The sequence below is a fragment of the Salvelinus fontinalis genome, chromosome 1 (genome assembly GCF_029448725.1).
Source record: "Salvelinus fontinalis isolate EN_2023a chromosome 1, ASM2944872v1, whole genome shotgun sequence".
Taxonomy (NCBI): Eukaryota; Metazoa; Chordata; class Actinopteri; order Salmoniformes; family Salmonidae; genus Salvelinus; species Salvelinus fontinalis.
The window spans coordinates 31,533,650-31,556,397 of NC_074665.1; the positions used below are offsets into that span (position 1 = coordinate 31,533,650).

The 22,748-nt window shown below is 43.2% G+C and overlaps 1 protein-coding gene across 1 annotated transcript in view; it reads left to right on the forward strand.

Annotated features, from left to right (window-relative positions):
* The window catches only part of LOC129853102 (vertebrate ancient opsin-like), a 28,754-nt gene extending 25,912 nt beyond the window's left edge, over positions 1–2,842 (forward strand). Inside the window, exon 5 of the mRNA XM_055918819.1 lies at positions 2,062–2,842. Within this exon, the coding sequence (XP_055774794.1) occupies positions 2,062–2,298 (237 nt within the window). The 3' untranslated portion in view covers positions 2,299–2,842. The remainder of the gene's footprint in view (positions 1–2,061) is intronic.
* Positions 2,843–22,748: the final 19,906 nt, after the last annotated feature.

Below are 22,748 nucleotides of genomic sequence, written 5' to 3' on the forward strand. Positions count from 1 at the left end.
CTTCACTGACATTTTCAACCTCTCCCTGTCCGAGTCTGTAATACCAACATGTTTTAAGCAGACCACCATAGTCCCTGTGCCCATGAGCACTAAGGCACTACAGAGGGTATGACCGCAAGGCACTACAGAAGGTAGTGCGTACGGCCCAGTACATCACTGGGGCCAAGCTTCCTGCCATCCAGGACCTCTATACCCTAGTCATAGACTGTTCTGTCTGCTCCCGCACGGCAAGCGGTACCGGAGCACCAAGTCTAGGTCCAAGAGGTTTCTAAATAGCTTTTATCCCTAATCCATAAGACTCCTGAACATCTAATCAAATGGCTTCCCAGACTATTTGTATTGCCCCCCCCCCCCCCTTTTACACCGCTGCTACTCTATGTTATTATCTATGCATAGTCACTTTAATAAATCTACCTACATGTACATATTTCCACAATAACCTCGACACCGGTGCCCCGCACATTGACTCTGTACCGGTACCCCCTTGTATATAGTCTTGCTATTGTTATTTTACTGCTGCTCTTTAATGACTTGTTCCTTTTATTTCTTATTCTTATTCATAGTTTTTTTTAACTGCATTGTTGGTTAGGGGCTTGTAAATAAGCATTTCCCTGTAAGGGCTACACTTGTTGTATTCGGCGCATGTGACTAATACAATTTGATGTGATTTGAATTAACAGTTGGAGGGCCATTTAGGTAGATTTTTCCCAGATGATGTAAATTCCTGCTTCCCACTTGGTTACTAAACACACTGCTAACCACCACTGTAGAGCTGTATAATTGGAGGCACAAGACCTAGACCTACACTTTAACATATTGTTGAGCGTTGTACAATGTATAGTTTGTGTTTAAATCCATAAAAACGCAAATAAAAAAAGAATACAAAAATAAGGGTACGGTTAGGGTACAGTATTGTTCCCTGGGGTACAAAAAGATTAAGGGCTCTATTCAATCAGATCCGCTTTAGTCGACATCCGCATAGTGGTTGTTTTGGCGGTGTCAGAGGTGAAACTGCATTAGAGCTGTCAAATCCACAAGTGCTGCTGGCATTATGTTGTCCCAGTTAAAGTGGTCTATGGTAGAGGTACATTTTTGTCACTTACTAAGAACATTATGGCTTTGTCATTTTTGTGGTTCCCTATAAGGGCAAATTGTAACTTTTCTAAAAGCATGATTTTGTACCTTCTGGACTATATGTAAGAAAGGTACTGAGGTATGAACTGGGGTACAATTATGTACCTATAACTAAATGTACCAAGGATTACCTTACAGGGTACCACCTCAATGACAAACGGTTGTACCTCCTTTAAGAACAAATCTAAATCTGTAGTGTAGTGTACTGCCCGATCTTTTAGCAAAGATGCAAATGTATCTACATGTATTTGGAATAGATTTTATGTGACGTTGAATATATTGAATATATACAGTACCAGTCAAACGTTTGGACACCTACATACTCATTCAAGGATTCTACGTTGTAGAATAATAGTGAAGACATCAAAACTATGAAATAACACATATGGAATCATGTATTAACATTTTTCTTCACCAAAAAAAGTGTTAAACAAATCAAAATATATTTGAGATTTGAGATTCTTCAAAGTAGCCACCCTTTGCCTTGATGACAGCTTTGCACCAGTCCGGATGCTCTCGATGGTGCAGCTGTAGAACCTTTTGGGATCTGAGGACCCATGCCAAATCTTTTCAGTCTCCTAAGTGGAGCTATGGAAATGTTGCAGTACGTGCTGGGCATCTCTTGATAAGTATGATAAATATCTCCTACCTGCACAGCCAGGTAACAATGTCTGCCGCGTATCTGCTTCTTTTTAAGAGGAGCTAAAGTAACCTGACAGTTCAGATATCCACTTATTGCCTGGGAGTGTGATATCACCTGGGTCCTGTTCAAAAGGCACCAAACAGAAGACTACACATTAAGAAACAAAGAATGTGCTTTTTGAACTTTTCCAAAAAGAACGTTTATTTCATTGCCAATGCCTTCACTGCCTGTCTTGTATTTTCTTTTTCGATTGGCTGTTCTAATGCCCTTTGACCTTTTTCCAGTTCAGGAAGTGCCTGATTCAGCTCTTTACCGGCAAGCCTGCGCCAGAGAACATGAATGCAACGTCGGAGCGACTGGGAATGACGGGGGAGAGCTGCACGGGGGGCGAGATGTCAGCCATAGCAGCACGCATCCCGGTCTGCGGCAACACCCAGCCTAAGAATGAGGAGGCATCCCCCCGCAAGTGCAGATCCTTCGTCCAGCTGCCTATCCCAGAGAACAAAGTCTGCCCCATGTAGGCCAACAGAAGACTATCCCACCACTGAACTCTCCTCCAGTCCTCACTGCCTTTTCATCCTCCCCTTCCATTGCTATGCAGATGCATCTTCTCTTACCCACCAACGTCTTGTGGTATGTGTTAGTTTAAAGATGCCAGGTGTAACCACAAGGGTTCCCTGGTTGACTTTTTATGTATTAGTAGACATGGAGGGAAATCGTAGCACAAAAGAGGGACATTATGCGTTCATGTATGGCAAGCGGCCAGATCACCCTGACTGCCTCTATCTGCTGATTTTCATCTGAGGCTAAGCAGGGTCAGGTCTGGTTGATCTCTGGGGTAGGAGACCAGATGCTGTTGGAAATTGTGTTAGAGTGCCAGTAGGAGGCATTCTTCCCTCCTCAATAACTTAGTCCACCCTTTCTGTGGATACTGCTCCTCAAAGGATTCCCTTATCCCTCATACCACCAATAAATTTTACAGACATGGATTACCAACTGGGGTAATTTTGACCCCAAGAAGAAACTATTGGAAAAGCAACAATCATAGCAAAATATCAAATTAATTATTATCAAAACATCATTACATATGTAAATAATGTTATCTAAATAAAATAAATACTTATTTTCGCAAAAAAAAAGGGTATTTGCATATTCTAGAAAACAAGAATATACATTTCACTTAAATAATGTGCAGCTTTTTTCCAAAGTACAATCCACAGAAGTACTATTAAGCCAATTTACCATCATTTTATTGTTATCATTTCGTTTTTAGAATGTTGATGTAAGTATACATTTTGTCTTATGTGGTAAAAATGACGGGCAATTTTAAAGGGGCAGTACACCAACATTTGAAATATACTTAATTTAAAAAAGTGATTCATCTATTGAACCTGTGAGACAATGACCAACAATATGGCTTCCTTTTCTTTATTTACTTACCCCAAAGCCAGCATGAGCATCGTTGCTAGTGAAACAATGGCAGTGGTAGGGCCTATGGCTGTAGACTTCAGAAAGCATGCCCAAATCTTCAGTTACTTCAAACCAAATGTAATAGCAACCCAAATACCATAACAAGTTGCACATCTAGAATATTGGACGATTTTATAGGAATTCATGTATTTATATAACACTTCCCGTAGAATGACTATTTTTCGAAGAATACACAGCAATACAACACTATATGTATATTTAGAGGGTAGCTGGTTTCTTTATTACAGTTCTACCAAGTATTCATACTGACATACTTTTAATGAGCTGTTTTGACTGCAACTAAGCATATATGTAAGGTAATGTTGATTTTGTACATGGTCATACCTAGTTATAACCAGTTATAACCATAGGCTAGTACATAAGGTGCTCCATCTCTGCAGGTGATCTGTCCTGTCTATCTGGTCAAAACCACTGATACAGGTTCCCCCTCCACCAAACTTAAAACTAGGTCTCCAGAGAAACCCGTATTCAAATATTTTTATTTATTTTTTTTTTTAGATTTGCCTTAGAATAACTACTTTTCTGAGAATACAGACAAATACAGCTCTCTGTGTAGATCCAGAGTGTATCTGAGTTCTGTTTTGTCATTATGTCAAGTATTTATATCAATGGCAGATGTTGTATACCATTGGCAGATTTTTTTATGCACAAAAATAAGGCAATTTTGGTTTTGTACACAGTCATACAATTCGTAGTATAGAAAAGTACAATCTTAGGTCAGCACATGGGGAGCTGTATTTGTGCGGAAGATCTGTCTATCTGGTCAAAATCACAAAGAAAGGTCCCCCTGCACCCTCTGGTGGTATGGATAACTTGTTATTATGTCTTCAGAGAAACCTAGATTCAAATAAAAGTCCTATCTATCAAATTACACTACAGTCGTGGCCAAAAGTTTTGAGAATGACACAAATATTAATTTTCACAAAGTCTGCTGCCTCAGTTTGTATGATGGCAATTTGAAATGTCATGAAGAGTGATCAGATGAATTGCAACTAATTGCAAAGTCCCTCTTTGCCATGCAAATTAACTGACTCCCCAAAAAACATTTCCACTGCATTTCAGCCCTGCCACAAAAGGACCAGCTGACATCATGTCAGTGATTCTCTCGTTAACACAGGTGTGAATGTTGATGAGGACAAGGCTGGAGATCACTTTGTCATCTTGATTGAGTTCGAATAACAGACTGGAAGCTTCCAAAGGAGGGTGGTGCTTGGAATCATTGTTCTTCCTCTGTCAATCATGGTTACCTGCAAGGAAACACGTGCCGTCATCATTGTTTTGCACAAAAAGGGCTTCACAGGTAAGGATATTGCTGCTAGTAAGATTGCACCTAAATTAACCATTTATCGGATCATCAAGAATTTCAAGGAGAGCGGTTCAATTGTTGTGAAGAAGGCTTCAGGACGCCCAAGAAAGTCCAGCAAGCGCCAGGACCGTTTCCTAAAGTTGATTCAGCTGCGGGATCGGGGCACCACCAGTAAAGAGCTTGCTCAGGAATGGCAGCAGGCAGGTCTGAGTGCATCTGCACGCACAGTGAGGCAAAGACTTTTGGAGGATGGCCTGGTGTCAAGAAGGGCAGCAAAGAAGCCACTTCTCTCCAGGAAAAACATCAGGGACAGACTGATACTCTGCAAAAGGTACAGGGATTCGACTGCTGAGGACTGGGGTAAAGTCATTTTCTCTGATGAATCCCCTTTCAGATTGTTTGGGGCATGCTGAAAAAAGCTTGTCCGGAGAAGACAAGGTGAGCGCTACCATCAGTCCTGTGTCATGCCAACAGTAAAGCATCCTGAGACCATGTGTGGGGTTGCTTCTCAGCCAAGGGAGTGGGCTCACTCACAATTTTGCCTAAGAACACAGCCATGAATAAAGAATGGTACCAACACATCCTCCGAGAGCAACTTCTCCCAACCATCCAGGATCAGTTTGGTGACGAATAATGCCTTTTCCAGCATGATGGAGCACCTTGTCAAAAGTGATAACTAAGTGGCTCGGGGAACAAAACATCGATATTTTGGGTCCATGGCCAGGAAAAAGAGGCGGGTAGACAAACAAAACCCCACAAATTTTGACAAACTCCAAGCATTGATTATGCAAGAATGGGCTGCCATCAGTCAGGATTTGGCCCAGAAGTTAATTGACAGCATGCCAGGGCGGATTGCAGAGGTCTTGAAAAAGAAGGGTCAACACTGCAAATATTGACTCTTTGCATCAACTTCATGTAATTGTCAATAAAAGCCTTTGGCACTTATGAAATGCTTGTAATTATACTTCAGCATTCCATAGTAACATCTGTCAAAAATATCTAAAGACACTGAAGCAGCAAACTTTGTGGAAATTAATATTTGTGTCATTCTCAAAACTTTTGGCCACGACTGTATAGGCGAATTAGGTGATTTTTGGATCATTAGGTGATTTTGGCTTCATTACATTCCATTCCGTTTACCTTTTCTTTCCTCTGTCACGTCCGCATTAGTGGATCATATTAGGCTAACATTGTGCAATAATTGGGGACATGTATTTATATCATTATGGGACTCAGACCATATGTAGCAGGTTAAACCTGGAGCCTGGCGCACGGTTCACAGCGACTGGACCGTTGTCATACAGTTCCATGATTAGTGAGGATTAGGGTAGATTTATAGGACTGTTGTTCAAACCTTGTTGTACACTTTTTTTCCACCTTCCAATATTTTATGGGTTGAACTTGAATATGACAACTTGCAGGATGAATCAAACCCCTCCATTTTTGATTCATCAATATACACTGCTCAAAAAAATAAAGGGAACACTTAAACAACACAATGTAACTCCAAGTCAATCACACTTCTGTGAAATCAAACTGTCCACTTAGGAAGCAACACTGATTGACAATAAATTTCACATGCTGTTGTGCAAATGGAATAGACAAAAGGTGGAAATTATAGGCAATTAGCAAGACACCCCCCAAAACAGGAGTGATTCTGCAGGTGGTGACCACAGACCAATTCTCAGTTCCTATGCTTCCTGGCTGATGTTTTGGTCACTTTTGAATGCTGGCGGTGCTCTCACTCTAGTGGTAGCATGAGACGGAGTCTACAACCCACACAAGTGGCTCAGGTAGTGCAGTTCACCCAGGATGGCAAAACAATGCGAACTGTAGCAAAAAGGTTTGCTGTGTCTGTCAGCGTAGTGTCCAGAGCATGCAGGCGCTACCAGGAGACAGGCCAGTACATCAGGAGACGTGGAGGAGGCCGTAGGAGGGCAACAACCCAGCAGCAGGACCGATACATCCGCCTTAGTGCAAGGAGGTGCACTGCCAGAGCCCTGCAAAATGACCTCCAGCAGGCCACAAATGTGCATGTGTCAGCATATGGTCTCACAAGGGGTCTGAGGATCTCATCTCGGTACCTAATGGCAGTCAGGCTACCTCTGGCGAGCACATGGAGGGCTGAGCGGCCCCACAAAGAAATGCCACCCCACACCATGACTGACCCATCGCCAAACCTTTAATGCTGGAGGATGTTGCAGGCAGCAGAACGTTCTCCACGGCGTCTCCAGACTCTGTCACGTCTGTCACATGTGCTCATGTGCTCAGTGTGAACCTGCTTTCATCTGTGAAGAGCACAGGGCGCCAGTGGCGAATTTGCCAATCTTGGTGTTCTCTGGCAAATGCCAAACGTCCTGCACGGTGTTGGGCTGTAAGCACAACCCCCACTTGTGGACGTCGGGCCCTCATACCACCCTCATGGAGTCTGTTTCTGACCGTTTGAGCAGACACATGCACATTTGTGTCCTGCTGGAGGTCATTTTGCAGGGCTCTGGCAGTGCACCTCCTTGCAGTAAGGCGGAGGTAGCGGTCCTGCTGCTGGGTTGTTGCTCTCCTACGGCCTCCTCCACGTCTGCTGATGTACTGGCCTGTCTCCTGGTAGCGCCTGCATGCTCTGGACACTACGCTGACAGACACAGCAAACCTTTTTGCCACAGTTCGCATTGTTTTGCCATCCTGGGTGAACTGCACTACCTGAGCCACTTGTGTGGGTTGTAGACTCCGTCTCATGCTACCACTAGAGTGAGAGCACCGCCAGCATTCAAAAGTGACCAAAACATCAGCCAGGAAGCATAGGAACTGAGAAGTGGTCTGTGGTCACCACCTGCAGAATCACTCCTGTTTTGGGTGGTGTCTTGCTAATTGCCTATAATTTCCACCTTTTGTCTATTCCATTTGCACAACAGCATGTGAAATTTATTGTCAATCAGTGTTGCTTCCTAAGTGGACAGTTTGATTTCACAGAAGTGTGATTGACTTGGAGTTACATTGTGTTATTTAAGTGTTCCCTTTATTTTTTTGAGCAGTGTATTTAGTGCGTAAAGGCTCTCCAAACCAGTTTTTTTTAATGATCATACATATTTTCCTACCCCGAAAATGTGCCAAAATAATATACAAGATCAGAGTATTTTTAAATCTACCAGTTGGTGCTGAAACGGAGATGAATATGCATATATGTAGATAGATTTCTTTCATTGATATCTATATTCGGAACCTGTTCTTTATGTATTCCAGTGAGTCTGTCCATAAAATTCTAATTAAAGGTACCCCCTATTTAAAGGGATGGCTTAAGATAAACGTACTGAAACCCTATTGAATCAACACTCCATGAGTAAATCTGTTAGCCAGCAAGTGTGACGGTGTTCAGAGGTTGAATTAAATGTATTCAGCGAGCGCAAGGGAACCAGGCCTGCAAAGTCTATTACGCACCTGCATAAGGTAAGTCTGAAAACCAACTACTGAGAAGTGTGTAGGAAAGGCGTGCGTAGGAAAGGCGTATATTTGACAAATTCATGAAACATTTGAAGTACTGAATAAACCACATTTGGACTATGATCAAAAATATGGCTCTGGGGTCGAAATGACCCCAGTCGGTAGGATGAGAGTTAAAGCAAGGTCCTTATTCTGTAATCCCTAGATTCCATGGCCTCTCATACAATTATGGCCACCTAATCCTCCCTTGATTGGCCCTTCCCACTACAATACAAGATTATTTCAGAACTTCGAAAGTGCTATACTTTAAAGGTTCAATGCAGCAGTTTTGATCTCAATATCAAATACTTTCTGAAGAAAAAAAACAAATAGCTTCTTTGCAAAGAGCAATTTCTCAAGTAATAATTTTCTAGGACTGTTTGGGAGTGATCTGAGTGGGGATTGGAAAACAAAAAAATACCTGTTATTGGAATCCCTCTTTCTTATTGGTCTATTGACTAATTTACTTCCTGGAGATGTCACCAGGCAGGCCAGAACTCCATCGCACCAAAACAGGCAGAAATTTCAGGCTGTCTTTTCAAACAGCTCTAGTACTAAAAGTAAACTATCATAATTTTCTACATTTCACAGTATTATTCCAACCTCAGTGTGGAAATAAGTATTAAACACAGAAAAATCACACTTTTGACTGCACTGGGCCTTTATATCCCCTCCATCATTACTTATTATTATTATTATGACAAGGACATTAAATGTTTGTTGACAGTCATTAAATATGAGCCATTCAATAAGCTAGAAATTCCGGTTGTAAATAGACAATTTACTTGTCTGATTCCATCCCCCTTTACTTGAGTTGTGAGTTGTTTGTGTTCCTATTGTCATTAACTACCTAACAGTTTTAACTACCTAACAGCCCCGTACACACTCAGCTTGTACAACTGATGTACTCTCGGGTTGTGCCAAATGCATTGAACATCAGTTGTACAACTTGAGTGTGTACGGGGCCTGTGACTCCACCACCTGCATCATCCAGGTTGTCGGAGGGGGGCGTCTGTTGAGTCTTGCTCTAATCCAGACGAGCCAGACTCATCTTTAGCTCTTTTCCCATTTGAAGCCCCTGCGATGGCAACTGCTGAGAGATTATTGTTTTTCTATGCTGTTTCAGCACCTTTTTTTTGTTCTCTTATTGAGCAGACTCGATGGGAAAGCTTTCATTCCAAACAAAGACAGTCAATGAGACTTGGTACAACTGGCCCCATGCTGGCTCTGCTGGGAAATAGAGGGACTGTATATATATCCAGATTCCACAAAGAATTCTTTCTTCACTCTGTTACTGTACATTGTCAAGAAATACTATATATGGGCACTGTGACTGGGTCCAGTGAATCCAAGTAGCCCGGCTCATCATTAGCGTAGGTAACTGTTGTAGCAATGTACACAAAACCATTGTACAATGAGGATCACATCACAAAGCATGGGTCTACAGTCAGCAATAGTGTATTTCAGATGTATTTGTACTTGTTAATTTCTCTAACTATATCTTGTACACATGACAGCGTCTCTTGTTTACCATTCTGTGCTGCACCATCCTTGAATGTAACAATTAAGTGATAATGCCTGACAAGCCGGTGTTTGGAGGATATATTGGCGACAAATGGTGCCAATATATCCTCAACACCGGCTTCGAGGGCATTAACGTCACTGTTGACGTTGAGACTGGTGTTTTGTGGGTACTATTTAATGAAGCTGCCAGCTGAGGACTTGAGGCGTCTGTTTCTCAAACTAGACACTCTAATGTACTTGTCCTCTTGCTCAGTTGTGCACCTGGGCCTCCCTCCTCTTTATATTCTGGTTAGAGCCAGTGTGTGCTGTTCTGTGAAGGGAATAATACACAGCGCTATACGAGATCTTCAGTTTCTTGGCAATTTCTCGCAAGGAATAGCCTTCATTTCTCAGAACAAGAATAGACTGACGAGTTTCAGAAGAAAGGTCTTTGTTTCTGGCCATTTTGAGCCTGTAATCGAACCCACAAATGCTGACGCCCTAGATACTCAACTAGTCTAAAGAAGGACAGTTTTATTGCTTCTTTAACAACAGTTTTCAGCTGTGCTAACATAATTGCAAAAGGCTTTTCTAATGATCAATTAGCCTTTAAAAAGGATACACTTGGATTTGCTAACACAACATGCCATTGGAACACAGGAGTGATGGTTGCTGACAATGGGCCTCTGTGGCCTCTGGAATACCTATGTAGATATTCCATAAAAATCTGCCGTTTCCAGCTACAATAGTCATTTACAACATTAACAATGTCTACGCTGTATTTCTGATCAATTTGATGTTATTTTAATGATCAATTATTTTTGCTTTTCTTTCAAAAACAAAGACATTTCTAAGTGACCCCAAACTATTGAACGGTAGTGTATGTTGACCATAAGATGCTTAAAGGCACAATCTGTAAGATTTCCTGCTGTTCATACTCATTGATTGAGATATATAACTTATGCACTGTCAAATCTAATGTACTACTACATTGTTCATGTTTTTGTTGTCATTGCGTCTTTGTACACAAACAGTGTATAGCTTCAAAATATGTTTAGAACGACCACATCAATCTCATGGTCTACAGCAGGGGTGTCAAACTCATTCCACGGAGGGCCTAGTGTCTGCAGGTTTTTGTTTTTTCCTTTCAATAAAGCCCTAGACAACCAGGTGTGGGGAGTTCCTAACTAATTAGTGATGTTAATTCATCAATCAAGTATAAGGGAGGAGCGAAAACCCGCAGACACTCGGCCCCCCGTGGAATGAGTTTGACACCTGTGGTCTACAGTATTTGCATCTGTAGCTCCATCTCAGTGGAGGCTGCTGACGAGAACGGCTCATAGTAATGGCCGGAACGGAGCAAATGGAATGGCATCACAAAGACCTGGAAACCATGTGTTTTGATACTGTATATTTGATACCATTCCACCTTTTCCTCCCCAGTCATTACCACGAGCCCATTCTCCCCAATTAGAATTATTTCACTCTTGCCCTGACTATCATGCTCCTGCCACAGTGTTTGTTGTATTGTACTTACCATGGCATGTTGAGAGTTGTTCTGCTGTTTTTAATGTAACTCTTTTGTCTTCAGTTATTTACAAGAGTTAAAGGTCATGAACGCTAGTTAATTGGGAAAAAATTATGTATTGGATTAAAATATATTTTTAAAAGCAATGATTGGTTGTGTTGCTGTCTAGGTTTATGAATCATTGTACACAATCCCATTGAAGAACAGAAACAACTCAACAAGCATCATCCTTTGTAAGATGACATATAACATAGTACACACACACACAGACAATAACAAGGAAAACATTTACAATTGTGCTTATGGTGTACAACATTTGTACCAAAGTCTAGAGTCTTCCTTCTTAATTCGGTCTCTATTCTTTCTTATTGCATACACTTTAAAAAGAAAATGTCCTTTGTTGTGTGTGTGTTGATATGTGTGAGTACATTTCCCCATGCATGTTGTCTCTGTGAGCCGATCCCATCTCCATTAACCCGGGTTACATTTAACTAGCTATTATGGACAGTATGGGATCACGCATGGTCCCATTACCTCCTTCATTATGACGATATTACAGAGCGTGTCCCCTATGCCATATTGCATTTATGCTTTAACTTGACACTTTTGACAAATCGCTTTGGATTAAAGTGGCCTGAATAGCCATCAGGGACACCTGGGTCACACTAGACCTTGATGAATTAGATTCACTGAAAGGGTAGAGAGAGAGAGAGAGGCAGCAAGAGAGACAACCCCCTCCCCTCTCCTCCCCTCCACTCCTGCACTGTATCTCCCTCTTTCCCTCTCAGCTCTCACTTCTCTCAAGTTACTGTGGACCAGAGGGGAGGGGAGCCAGACTGCCGTGGTCAACATGCCACTTTCAATCTCTGCACCAGTTCAATGGAACATGTTCTCGCTCAGCTTTCCACTGCTGTTCACCAGAGACACAGCAACAAGTGTGGGATCAAGTGGAGTGTAAACTCCCCACGAAATACTGCAAACAGTATAACTACAACTAGTCCCCAGGCCACAACAACTATTATTGATTTAGATTGAGACTGAATGCTAGCTATTTGACCAAGAAGGAGAGTGATGGAGTGCTGCATCAGATGACCTGGCCTCCACAATCACCCGACCCAATTGAGATGGTTTGGGATGAGTTGGACCTCGGAGAGAAGGAAAAGCAGCAAACAAGTGCTCAGCATATGTGGGAACTCCTTCAAGACTATTGGGAAGGCATTCCAAGTGAATCTGGTTGAGAGAATGCCAGAGTGTGCAAAGCTGTCATCAAGGCAAAGGGTGGCTACTTTGAAGAATCTCAAATATAAAATATAATATCGTTACTACATGATTCCATATGTATTATTTCATAGTTTTGATGTCTTCACTATTATTCTACAATGTAGAAAATAAAAACCCTTGAATGAGTAGGTGTGTTAAAACTTTTGACTGGTATTGTATGTGTGATTCTTTTGTCAGCCCTATCCATACGGTCAATGATGCAGCAAAACAAAACAGCCACCCTGTTCGACTCTCATTTAATAATTAACTGAGGGATCTTTATTGACCTTCCATAAATCATCAGAGGGGTCCGTACTCTTATTTAGTCCAAACACTGACAGGTACTCTCCATCACCCGTTCTGTTTATTCTGTCTAGTTGCAGTAAGGCTGAGGTTGAGGGACAAACAACACTGATTTAGATGGAGGGGTGAAACTCAGTGTGGATGTGGACATCAGTCATCTTTAGAAAATAAGGCTGATCACACAAACACCATGTTCACACTACACAGAGAATAGAGAATACAGGTCACCTTCTCCCAATCATGACCTGACCTCATCCTTTTGAGAATGTTACAGTTGCAATATCTATATAGGGTGAGTGGAGAATAGACTCTCTAACAAGCTGTTAGCTCAGAACTTTTTGGTCAGGAGAGTGTCTGAGTTTTCACTGTCTTTTGTGCTCACCTTAGATGAACCACTGAACCATAGTACTCGAGTATTCTCACAAGATACAAGCATGTCTGTCCTCTGAGCTACAAGTCTGTCTGTTCTCTGAGCTACAAGTCTGTCTGTCCTCTGAGCTACAAGTCTGTCTGTCCTCTGAGCTACAAGTCTGTCTGTCCTCTGAGCTACAAGTCTGTCTGTCCTCTGAGCTACAAGTCTGTCTGTCCTCTGAGCTACAAGTCTGTCTGTCCTCTGAGCTACAAGCCTGTCTGTCCTCTGAGCTACAAGTCTGTCTGTCCTCTGAGCTACAAGCCTGTCTGTCCTCTGAGCTACAAGTCTGTCTGTCCTCTGAGCAGCCATGATATTTCACTCTACAGCTGGCTGTAGACTGCTCTACATGGAGACGGCAGAGCGTCAGGGTGGAGAGCTGTTGGTAGGTAGTGTTGTTGGTTGACAGCATCTTTACAACATGACATGCTATTTTCTGTGGCTCTGTTTGTTGGTCTCTTCTCTTTACCTGGTCACATCAGTCTTCTGAACATAAACGTCTGTTTCAGCAGAATCAGATATGGCCAGATGAAATACAATCAAGTTTAATTGTTGGAAAATAGATCAGACTACAGTTAGTTCAGACTAAGACTATGGTCAATCTATCCCTTGCCCTTTGTGTAAACCCAATCCCATAGGCAGACAATAATTCCATGTCACCTGTCTGTATCTGCCTGTGTTACAATCTCGGTGTTAAGGTAAAAAGTGTTGTGAGTGTCATATCTGAGTGTTGATTCAAGTGGAGATAACACCAGTAGGTTTGAAGGCAATTAAGGTCACAGTTATGAAAACTTAGGACACTAAAGAGGCCTTTCTACTGACTGATAAATAAATGAAGTGTTATTTGAATCACAGCGGAATCAACACTGCGTGGTGTTGTTGTTGTTACTTGACTGTGTTGAGTTCATTTAACTCTGAGTGAAAACGATATGGGAGGAGCGTCATTACCATTCTTCCCAAAATGCTTTGTTGCAGGTTGATTTTTAGAATGGTTTGTTTTAATATCTACATTTTATTTGCGTGCACATTGATTGATTCATTTAATTTATACCATACAAAACATAAATAATGTCATTTTTCTAAACAAATCCAATCTGCAAGGGATTGGATTTATTGCCCCGGTTACTGAGATAGTTGTTCCAGTTTAGCTGGTTTAGGTAGTCTTATTTGTCAAGTCTTCCACCAGTCATTCTGAATGCAGGTTGTGGCGGAATAACATATTTAAATTGTTGGATATCCTCCCTCTGGCTGGATTCCAATAGGAATTACTAATCACTTCACAAACCTGTTTATTGTTAGTGATGGAAAAGCAAGGCTTTCTAAAGGTTTCAGAGCTTTCACCAAATTGGGCTGAAAAATTGTTAATTACTCAGAGCTTCAGAGAAGCCGGTGTTTGGAGGATATATTGGCATTGGATTTGCAAACCGTGTCAATATATCCTCCAAACACCGGCTTTGAGGGCATTATCACTTTTATACAAAGTTACCAACATATTCAAACAACGATTTAAATATTTAATTACAAACATTATTTTGATGAATTTATTTAAACTATTCCCTCAAGGTTGCTCTGATGTCAAATAAAAATGTTGTGATATGTCAAAGGGTAACTTGCGTGTATTTGAAACAACTTTTTAATTCTGTCATGGAAATATATATATTTCCTGTTACCAAGTCATTTACGGTTTCTATTCCTTTAGTTTTCCATGTGGACCAATTTATCGGGGAATTCTGAAAAGTTATCCAAGGATTGTTCCATAAGGTTGTGTTTTTAGGAAGTGATATTGGTTCTTGAAAAATATGTTTCATTTTCTTCCATGTTGTTATAGTGTTCTTAACGAGGAAGTTCTTCATGTTCTTAGCTTTATCCTTTGAAAACAGACACGTAAAAAAAATTTCTGTGGATGAGCATGCGCATCTTAAATATGTACATATTGTTCCTCTTTAGTGCATTTAAATATATGTCGGAAGTACTGTAAAAGTTCAAACCAACCTTCAACCATCCTTCAACAAAGGAAGATGTAAAACGTTCCTTTGTATTCTATGAATTGTATTTGCCCAAATAAAGTTTATTATGACAGAGTATACTTTTTTAAAGAATAAACTTTAGCAGCCATGCCAGTCTAAATAGGTTTATTCTACCTGTACGATTTATGGGATTGATTATACCATTTAATTAGATCTGTTTTCATGTTGTTGAGTATTGGAATAAAGTTATATTTATATAATTTTTGTTTGTTGTCATTTATTAAGCATCCTAAGTATTTAATATTTTGTTGTGGTCCACTTAAAGGATTTCTGTAGATCATGTGATATTTTTCTATTTCGTATTTTCCACTTTCATTTTGATTATTCTGAAAATATTTTTAGCAAAGGGACATTGAGTTTTCAATATTGGTCAGGTATATCAGGAGATCATCTGCAAATAGGTTTATTTTATATTAATGTTTCCCAATACTGATACCCGTTACATTTGGGTCCTGACTAATTATTTGTGCAAACGGGTCAATCGGCAGTGCAAACAGGAGGGAGAGGAGACATCCCTGTCTTGTGCCCCTTTCTAAAGCAATTTCATCAGATAATGTATTATTTGTGTATATTATTGCTGTAGGACATTAATACTATTTTTTAAATAAAATGTATTACTTCATGTGACCTTAGTTATCTATGTTTTCTTTATTATTTTGGTTAGGTCAGGGTGTGACGAGGGTGGGTATGCTTGTTTTTGTAAAGTCGAGGCATATGTATGTCTATGGTGGCCTGAATTGGTTCCCAATCAGAGGCAGCTGTTTATCGTTGTCTCTGATTGGGGATCATATTTAGGTTGCCATTTTCCCTTTTGATTTTGTGGGTTCTTGTCTATGTGTAGTTGCCTGCTCAGCTCTCTTTGATTAGCGGTTTGTTTTGTTGTTTTGTTAGTTTTGTTCAGTGTTCATTCTTATAATAAAGAGAATGTACGCATACCACGCTGTGCCTTGGTCTCCTCCCTACGACGGCCATGACACTTCAACTGGAAAGTTGAAGGCTTCCAAAGTATTGAATAGAACAGGTAATTGAAGATGGTTGAAAGCCTTTCTGGCATCGACAGCAATTATTGATTAATATATATCTTGTTTTTTGCATATTGTATTAAACTAAAACATGTTCTTGTATTTGTTTGTGTCTATTTTTAATAAACCCTGTTTGATTTATATGTATCAAATCTGATCTGATCAAATCTGAAGACTTTTACCATTCTATTGCTTTTAAGCGTTGTTATTATATTATATTACATTGTGACTACAGTGTACATACATTTGAAGAAAGACTGCCACTGTGGTTGGTTTGTATTAACTTATAAATTACATTAAAGTATAGTGGCTGGTGGAGGTCTACTTGGAGTGTGTGGGTCCTCCAAGAGACTGAAATGAGATGAGTGGAGGCCCCACGCACACCTCAGAGAAGTGTCTGATGCCCTCCCAGTCACCCCATCCAAATCCCTTGGATATAGTCCCTCTCCATTCTCACCAATAACCCCCATTAAATCATAAACTCAGCAAAAAAAAGAAACGTCCCTTTTTCAGGACCCTGTCTTTCAAAGATAATTCGTAAAAATCCAAATAACTTTACAAATCTTAATTGTAAAGGGTTTAAACACTGTTTCCCATGCTTGTTCAATGAACCATAAACAATTCATGAACATGCACCTGTGGAACGGTTGTTAAGACACTAACAGCTTACAGATGGTAGGCAATTAAGGTCACAGTTATGAAAACTTAGGACACTAAAGAGGCCTTTCTACTGACTCTGAAAAACACCAAAATAAAGATGCCCAGGGTCCCTGCTCATCTGTGTGAACGTGACTTAGGCATGCTGCAAGGAGGCATGAGGACTGCAGATGTGGCCAGGGCAATAAATTGCAATGTCCGTACTGTGAGACACCTAAGACAGCGCTAAAGGGGGACTGGACAGACAGCTGATCGTCCTCGCAGTGGCAGACCACGTGTAACAACACCTGCACAGGATTGGTAGATCCGAACATCACACCTGCGGGACAGGTACAGGATGGCAATAACTGCCCGAGTTACACCAGGAACGCACAATCCCTCCATCAGTGCTCAGACTGTCCGCAATAGGCTGAGAGAGGCTGGACTGAGGGCGTGTAGGCCTGTTGTAAGGCAGGTCCTCACCAGACATCACTGGCAACAATGTCGCCTATGGGCACAAACCCACCATCGCTGGACCAGACAGGACTGGCAAAAAGTGCTCTTCACTGACAAGTCGCGGTTTTGTCTCACCAGGGGTGATGGTCTGATTCGCGTTTATCGTCGAAGGAATAAGCGTTACACCGAGGCCTGTACTCTGGAGCGGGATCGATTTGGAGGTGGAGGGTCCGTCATGGTCTGGGGCGTTGTGTCACAGCATCATCAGACTGAGCTTGTTGTCATTGCAGGCAATCTCAACGCTGTGCATTACAGGGAAGACATCCTCCTCCCTCATGTCCTGCAGGCTCATCCTGGCATGACCCTCCAGCATGACAATGCCACCAGCCATACTGCTCGTTCTGTGCGTGATTTCCTGCTAGACAGGAATGCCAGTATTCTGCCATGGCCAGCAAAGAGCCCAGATCTCAATCCCATTGAGCACGTCTGGGACCTGTTGGATCGGAGAGTGAGGGCTAGGGCCATTCCCCCCAGAAATGTCCGGGAACTTGTAGGTGCCTTGGTGGAAGAGTGGGGTAACATCTCACAGCAAGAACTGGCAAATCTGGTGCAGTCCATGAGGAGGAGATGCACTGCAGTACTTAATGTAGCTGGTGGCCACACCAGATACTGACTGTTACTTTTTATTTTGACCCACCCTTTGTTCAGGGACACATTATTCCATTTCTGTTAGTCAAATGTCTGTGGAACTTGTTAAGTGTATGTCTCAGCTGTTGAATCTTGTTATGTTCATACAAATATTTACACATGTTAAGTTTACTGAAAATGAACGCAGTTGACAGTGAGAGGACGTTTCTTTTTTTGCTGAGTTTAATTGTAATGATAAAAAAAGGAATGATAATGATTCGACATCCTTTCATAATCTGTCTAGAACTCTTATTCATTTTACAATGGGGCAAGTCATAAAAAATGAAATGCAATTGCACTGTAGTATAATTAAGTCCTTCCTTATTTCTCTCCACCACCCCCACCCTGTTCTCCACCCTTTACAATGCCCAAGCCAAGCTTATCCCCACCTCCCATCTTGACCCCTCCTTGCCCCCCCCCCCCCCCCCCCCCCAGCCAAGCTTATCAATACCTCCCCTCCTTGCCCTCCCTTATTCACCCAGGCCAAGTTTATCCCAACCTTTGTCTCTTCCCCCTCTCTTTCTCTCAAACACATTTACACCCCTCTATACATCTACTTACTCATCCATTCTCCTTCATTCACACTCAACATATACCCTACTCCTCCGTGAACCCATTCACTCCCACCTTCCTACAGATATTCATATTCACTCTCCCATTCATATTGTCACACCCTGACCATAGTAAGCTGTTTTTTCTCTGTGTTGGTTGGGGCGTGATAGTGACTTGGGGGGTCATCTACGTGTTTTTTGTATTTCTATGGTGGCCTGATATAGTTCCCAATCAGAGGCAGCTGTTTATCGTTGTCTCTGATTGGGGATCAAATTTAGGTAGCCATTTCCCCATTGGTATTCATGGGATCTTGTCTACATTGAGTTGCCTGAGTGCACACCAGTAGCTTCACGTTTCGTTTATGCTTTATTGTTATGGTGAGTTTCAGTTCATTAAAAATATGTGGAACTCTATTCACGCTGCACCTTGGTCTATTCATAACGACGAGCGTGACACATATGTACAGACACATACGATACCCTCTCGCCCACACACACATACTGTATACAGGACAATTATTGACTTTTATATTGTCTTTTCAGTGTCCATGTATCTCATTGGCATGGGCTAATTCTATCGCTGTCACGTTCCTGACCTATTTATGTTAGTTTTTGTGTGTTAGTTGGTCAGGACGTGAGGTTGGCTGGGCATTCTATGTTATCTGTTTCTATGTTGGTTTCGGTTTGCCTGGTATGGCTCTTGATTAGAGGCAGGTGGTTTGCGTTTGCCTCTAATTAAGAGTCATATTTAGGTAGGGCATTCTCACTGTTTGTTTGTGGGTGATTGTCTCCTGTGTCCGTATGTCTGTTCGTACCACATGGGACTGTAGCGTTTGTTTGTTTCGTTTCGTTTCGATGTCGTCTGTTTTCCTGTACGTAAGTTTATGTTTAATTATGTAAGTTTATGTTCAGGTTGCGTCAACGTCGTTTTCTTATTTTGTAGTTTGGAAAGTGTTTTGTTTCGTTTCGTTGTGCCATCGTAATTTATAATAAAGATGGCTTATTTCCCTGAGCCTGCGTTTTGGTCTGAAGATCCTTCTCTCCTCACCTCTTCCGAGGATGAGGAGAGCGTCATCCGTTACAGAATCACCCACCCAGCTAAGACCAAGCGGCAAAGGGAAACTAAACGGAGTAAGGGACAGGAGAGAAAGGATTTCTGGACATGGGAGCAAATAATGAATGGAGAAGGTCCCTGGGCTAAGGCAGGAGAAAATCGCCGTCCCAAAGCTGAGCTGGAGGCACGGAGGAGAGCAGAGGCTACCGAGGAGAGGAACCGGAGCTATGAGGGAACGCGTCTGGCACGGAAGCCAAAAAAGCCTGTGAGTAATTCCCAAAAATTTCTTGGGGGGGGGCTAGGAGATAGTGGGCCAAGGGCAGGTAGGAGACCTGCGCCCACTTCCCAGGCTTACCGTGGAGAGCGGGAGTACGGGCAGGCGCCGTGTTACGCAGTAGAGCGCACGGTGTCTCCTGTACGAGTGCATAGCCCAGTGCGGGTTATTCCACCTCCCCGCACTGGTAGGGCTAGATTGGGTATTGAGCCAGGTGTCATGAGGCCGGCTCAACGCGTCTGGTCTCCAGTGCGTCTCCTCGGGCCGGCATACATGGCACCGGCCTTACGCATGGTTTCTCCGGTTCGCCTACATAGGCCGGTGCGGGTTATTCCACCTCCCCGCACTGGTCGGGCAACCGGGAACATTCAACCAGGTAAGGTCGGGCAGGCTCAATGCTCAAGAGAGCCAGTACGCCTCCACGGTCCGGTATTTCCGGCACCACCTCCCCGCCCCAGCCTAGTACCTACAGTGTATACACTACGCACTAGGCTACCAGTGCGTATCCTGAGCCCTGTTCCTCCTCCACGCACTCTCCCTGTAGTGCGTGTATCTAGCCCGGTGCCTCCAGTTCGGGCACCACGCACTAAGCCACCTGTGCATCTCCAGAGCCCTGAACATACTGTATCTTCTCAGCGCCATCTGAGCCATCCGTCTCCCCAGCGCCATCTGAGCCATCCGTCTCCCCAGCGCCATCTGAGCCATCCGTCTCCCCAGCGCCATCTGAGCCATCCGTCTCCCCAGCGCCATCTGAGCCATCCGTCTCCCCAGCGCCGTCTGAGCCATCCGTCTGCCAGGAGCCTGCAAAGCCGCCCGTCTGCCATGAGCCTGCAAAGCCGCCCGTCTGCCATGAGCCTACAGAGCTGTCAGCCAGACAGGAGCCGCTAGAGCCGTCAGCCAGACAGGAGCCGCTAGAGCCGTCAGCCAGACAGGATCTGCCAGAGCCGCCAACCAGACAGGATCTGCCAGAGCCGCCAACCAGACAGGATCTGCCAGAGCCGCCAACCAGACAGGATCTGCCAGAGCCGCCAACCAGACAGGATCTGCCAGAGCCGCCAACCAGACAGGATCTGCCAGAGCCGCCAGCGAGCCATGAGCAGCCAGAGCCGTCAGAGCGCCATGAGCAGCCAGAGCCGTCAGAGCGCCATGAGCAGCCAGAGCCGTCAGAGCGCCATGAGCAGCCAGAGCCGTCAGAGCGCCATGAGCGTCGAGAGCCGTCAGCCTGCCATGAGCGTCGAGAGCCGTCAGCCTGCCATGAGCGTCGAGAGCCGTCAGCCTGCCATGAGCGTCGAGAGCCGTCAGCCTGCCATGAGCGTCGAGAGCCGTCAGCCTGCCATGAGCGTCGAGAGCCGTCAGCCAGCCATGAGCGTCGAGAGTCGTCAGTCAGCCATGAGCTGCCCTTCAGCCTGAAAAGGCTAGATACCCAGAACTGCCCATCAGTCCAGAGCTGTCTCTCTGTCCGGAGCTGCCTTTCAGTCCGGAGTTGCCCCTCTATCCTGATCTCCCTCTCTATCTTTATCTACCTCTATAGTCTTATCTATCCCTCTGTCTTGGTTTATCTCTCTGTCCCGGTATTGTCATTATTAGATATGTTATTAGGAGGATTTTGTGGGGGAAGTAAGAGGGTGGACATTCTTGAAGGGAGGGGGCTAGGATGGATTATGGTGGGGTGGGAACCGCGCCCGGAGCCTGAGCCACCACCGTGGTTAGATGCCCACCCAGACCCTCCCCTAGACTTTGTGCTGGTGCGTCCGGAGTTCGCACCTTGTGGGGGGGGTACTGTCACGTTCCTGACCTATTTATGTTAGTTTTTGTGTGTTAGTTGGTCAGGACGTGAGGTTGGGTGGGCATTCTATGTTATCTGTTTCTATGTTGGTTTCGGTTTGCCTGGTATGGCTCTTGATTAGAGGCAGGTGGTTTGCGTTTGCCTCTAATTAAGAGTCATATTTAGGTAGGGCATTCTCACTGTTTGTTTGTGGGTGATTGTCTCCTGTGTCCGTATGTCTGTTCGTACCACATGGGACTGTAGCGTTTGTTTGTTTCGTTTCGTTTCGATGTCGTCTGTTTTCCTGTACGTAAGTTTATGTTTAATTATGTAAGTTTATGTTCAGGTTGCGTCAACGTCGTTTTCTTATTTTGTAGTTTGGAAAGTGTTTTGTTTCGTTTCGTTGTGCCATCGTAATTTATAATAAAGATGGCTTATTTCCCTGAGCCTGCGTTTTGGTCTGAAGATCCTTCTCTCCTCACCTCTTCCGAGGATGAGGAGAGCGTCATCCGTTACAATCGCTACTTCCTAGAGAAGGACAGTTACTTGTGGGACAATAGTCTAGATTGTATTGGGGGTAGGGGGAATGAATATTGTCTCAGTTTATGATAAGCTGACCTTGGGCATCACTGTATGTAGCCTAGTGTGGTTATCTGTTTTTCCGCTTCTGCCTCTGCTTGGGGCACTGGGCTCTCTTTCACCTGGAAAGGTTTCCTGCGGCCTGTTTAGGGCTTCATCGGCGCATGTGAACTCCATTCTCTGTGTTCCCTTCCATACCCACAGTACTTGTCACGTCCTGACCAGAGTTCTTATGTGTTTTACTTGTTTAGTGTTGGTCAGGATGTGAGCTGGGTGGGAATTCTATGTTGTGTGTCTAGTTTGTCTGGTTCTGTGTCCAGTCTAATATGGTTCTCAATCAGAGGCAGCTGTCAATCGTTGTCCCTGATTGAGAATCATATATAGGTGGCTTGTTTTGTGTTGGGGGTTTGTGGGTGATTGTCTTCTGTCTTTGTGTTCTGCACCAGATAGGACTGTCTCGGTTTTCACATTTGTTATATTGTTATTTGTATAGTGTTACTGTTTATTCGTCTAATTAAACATGTTGAACACTAGCCGCGCTGCATTTTGGTCCTCTCCTTCACCTAAGGAAGAAAACCGTTACAGTACTGCCGGGAATCCGAGTTGAGACACTATTTATTTTTTTGTAGGTAGAAGGTGCTCTTTT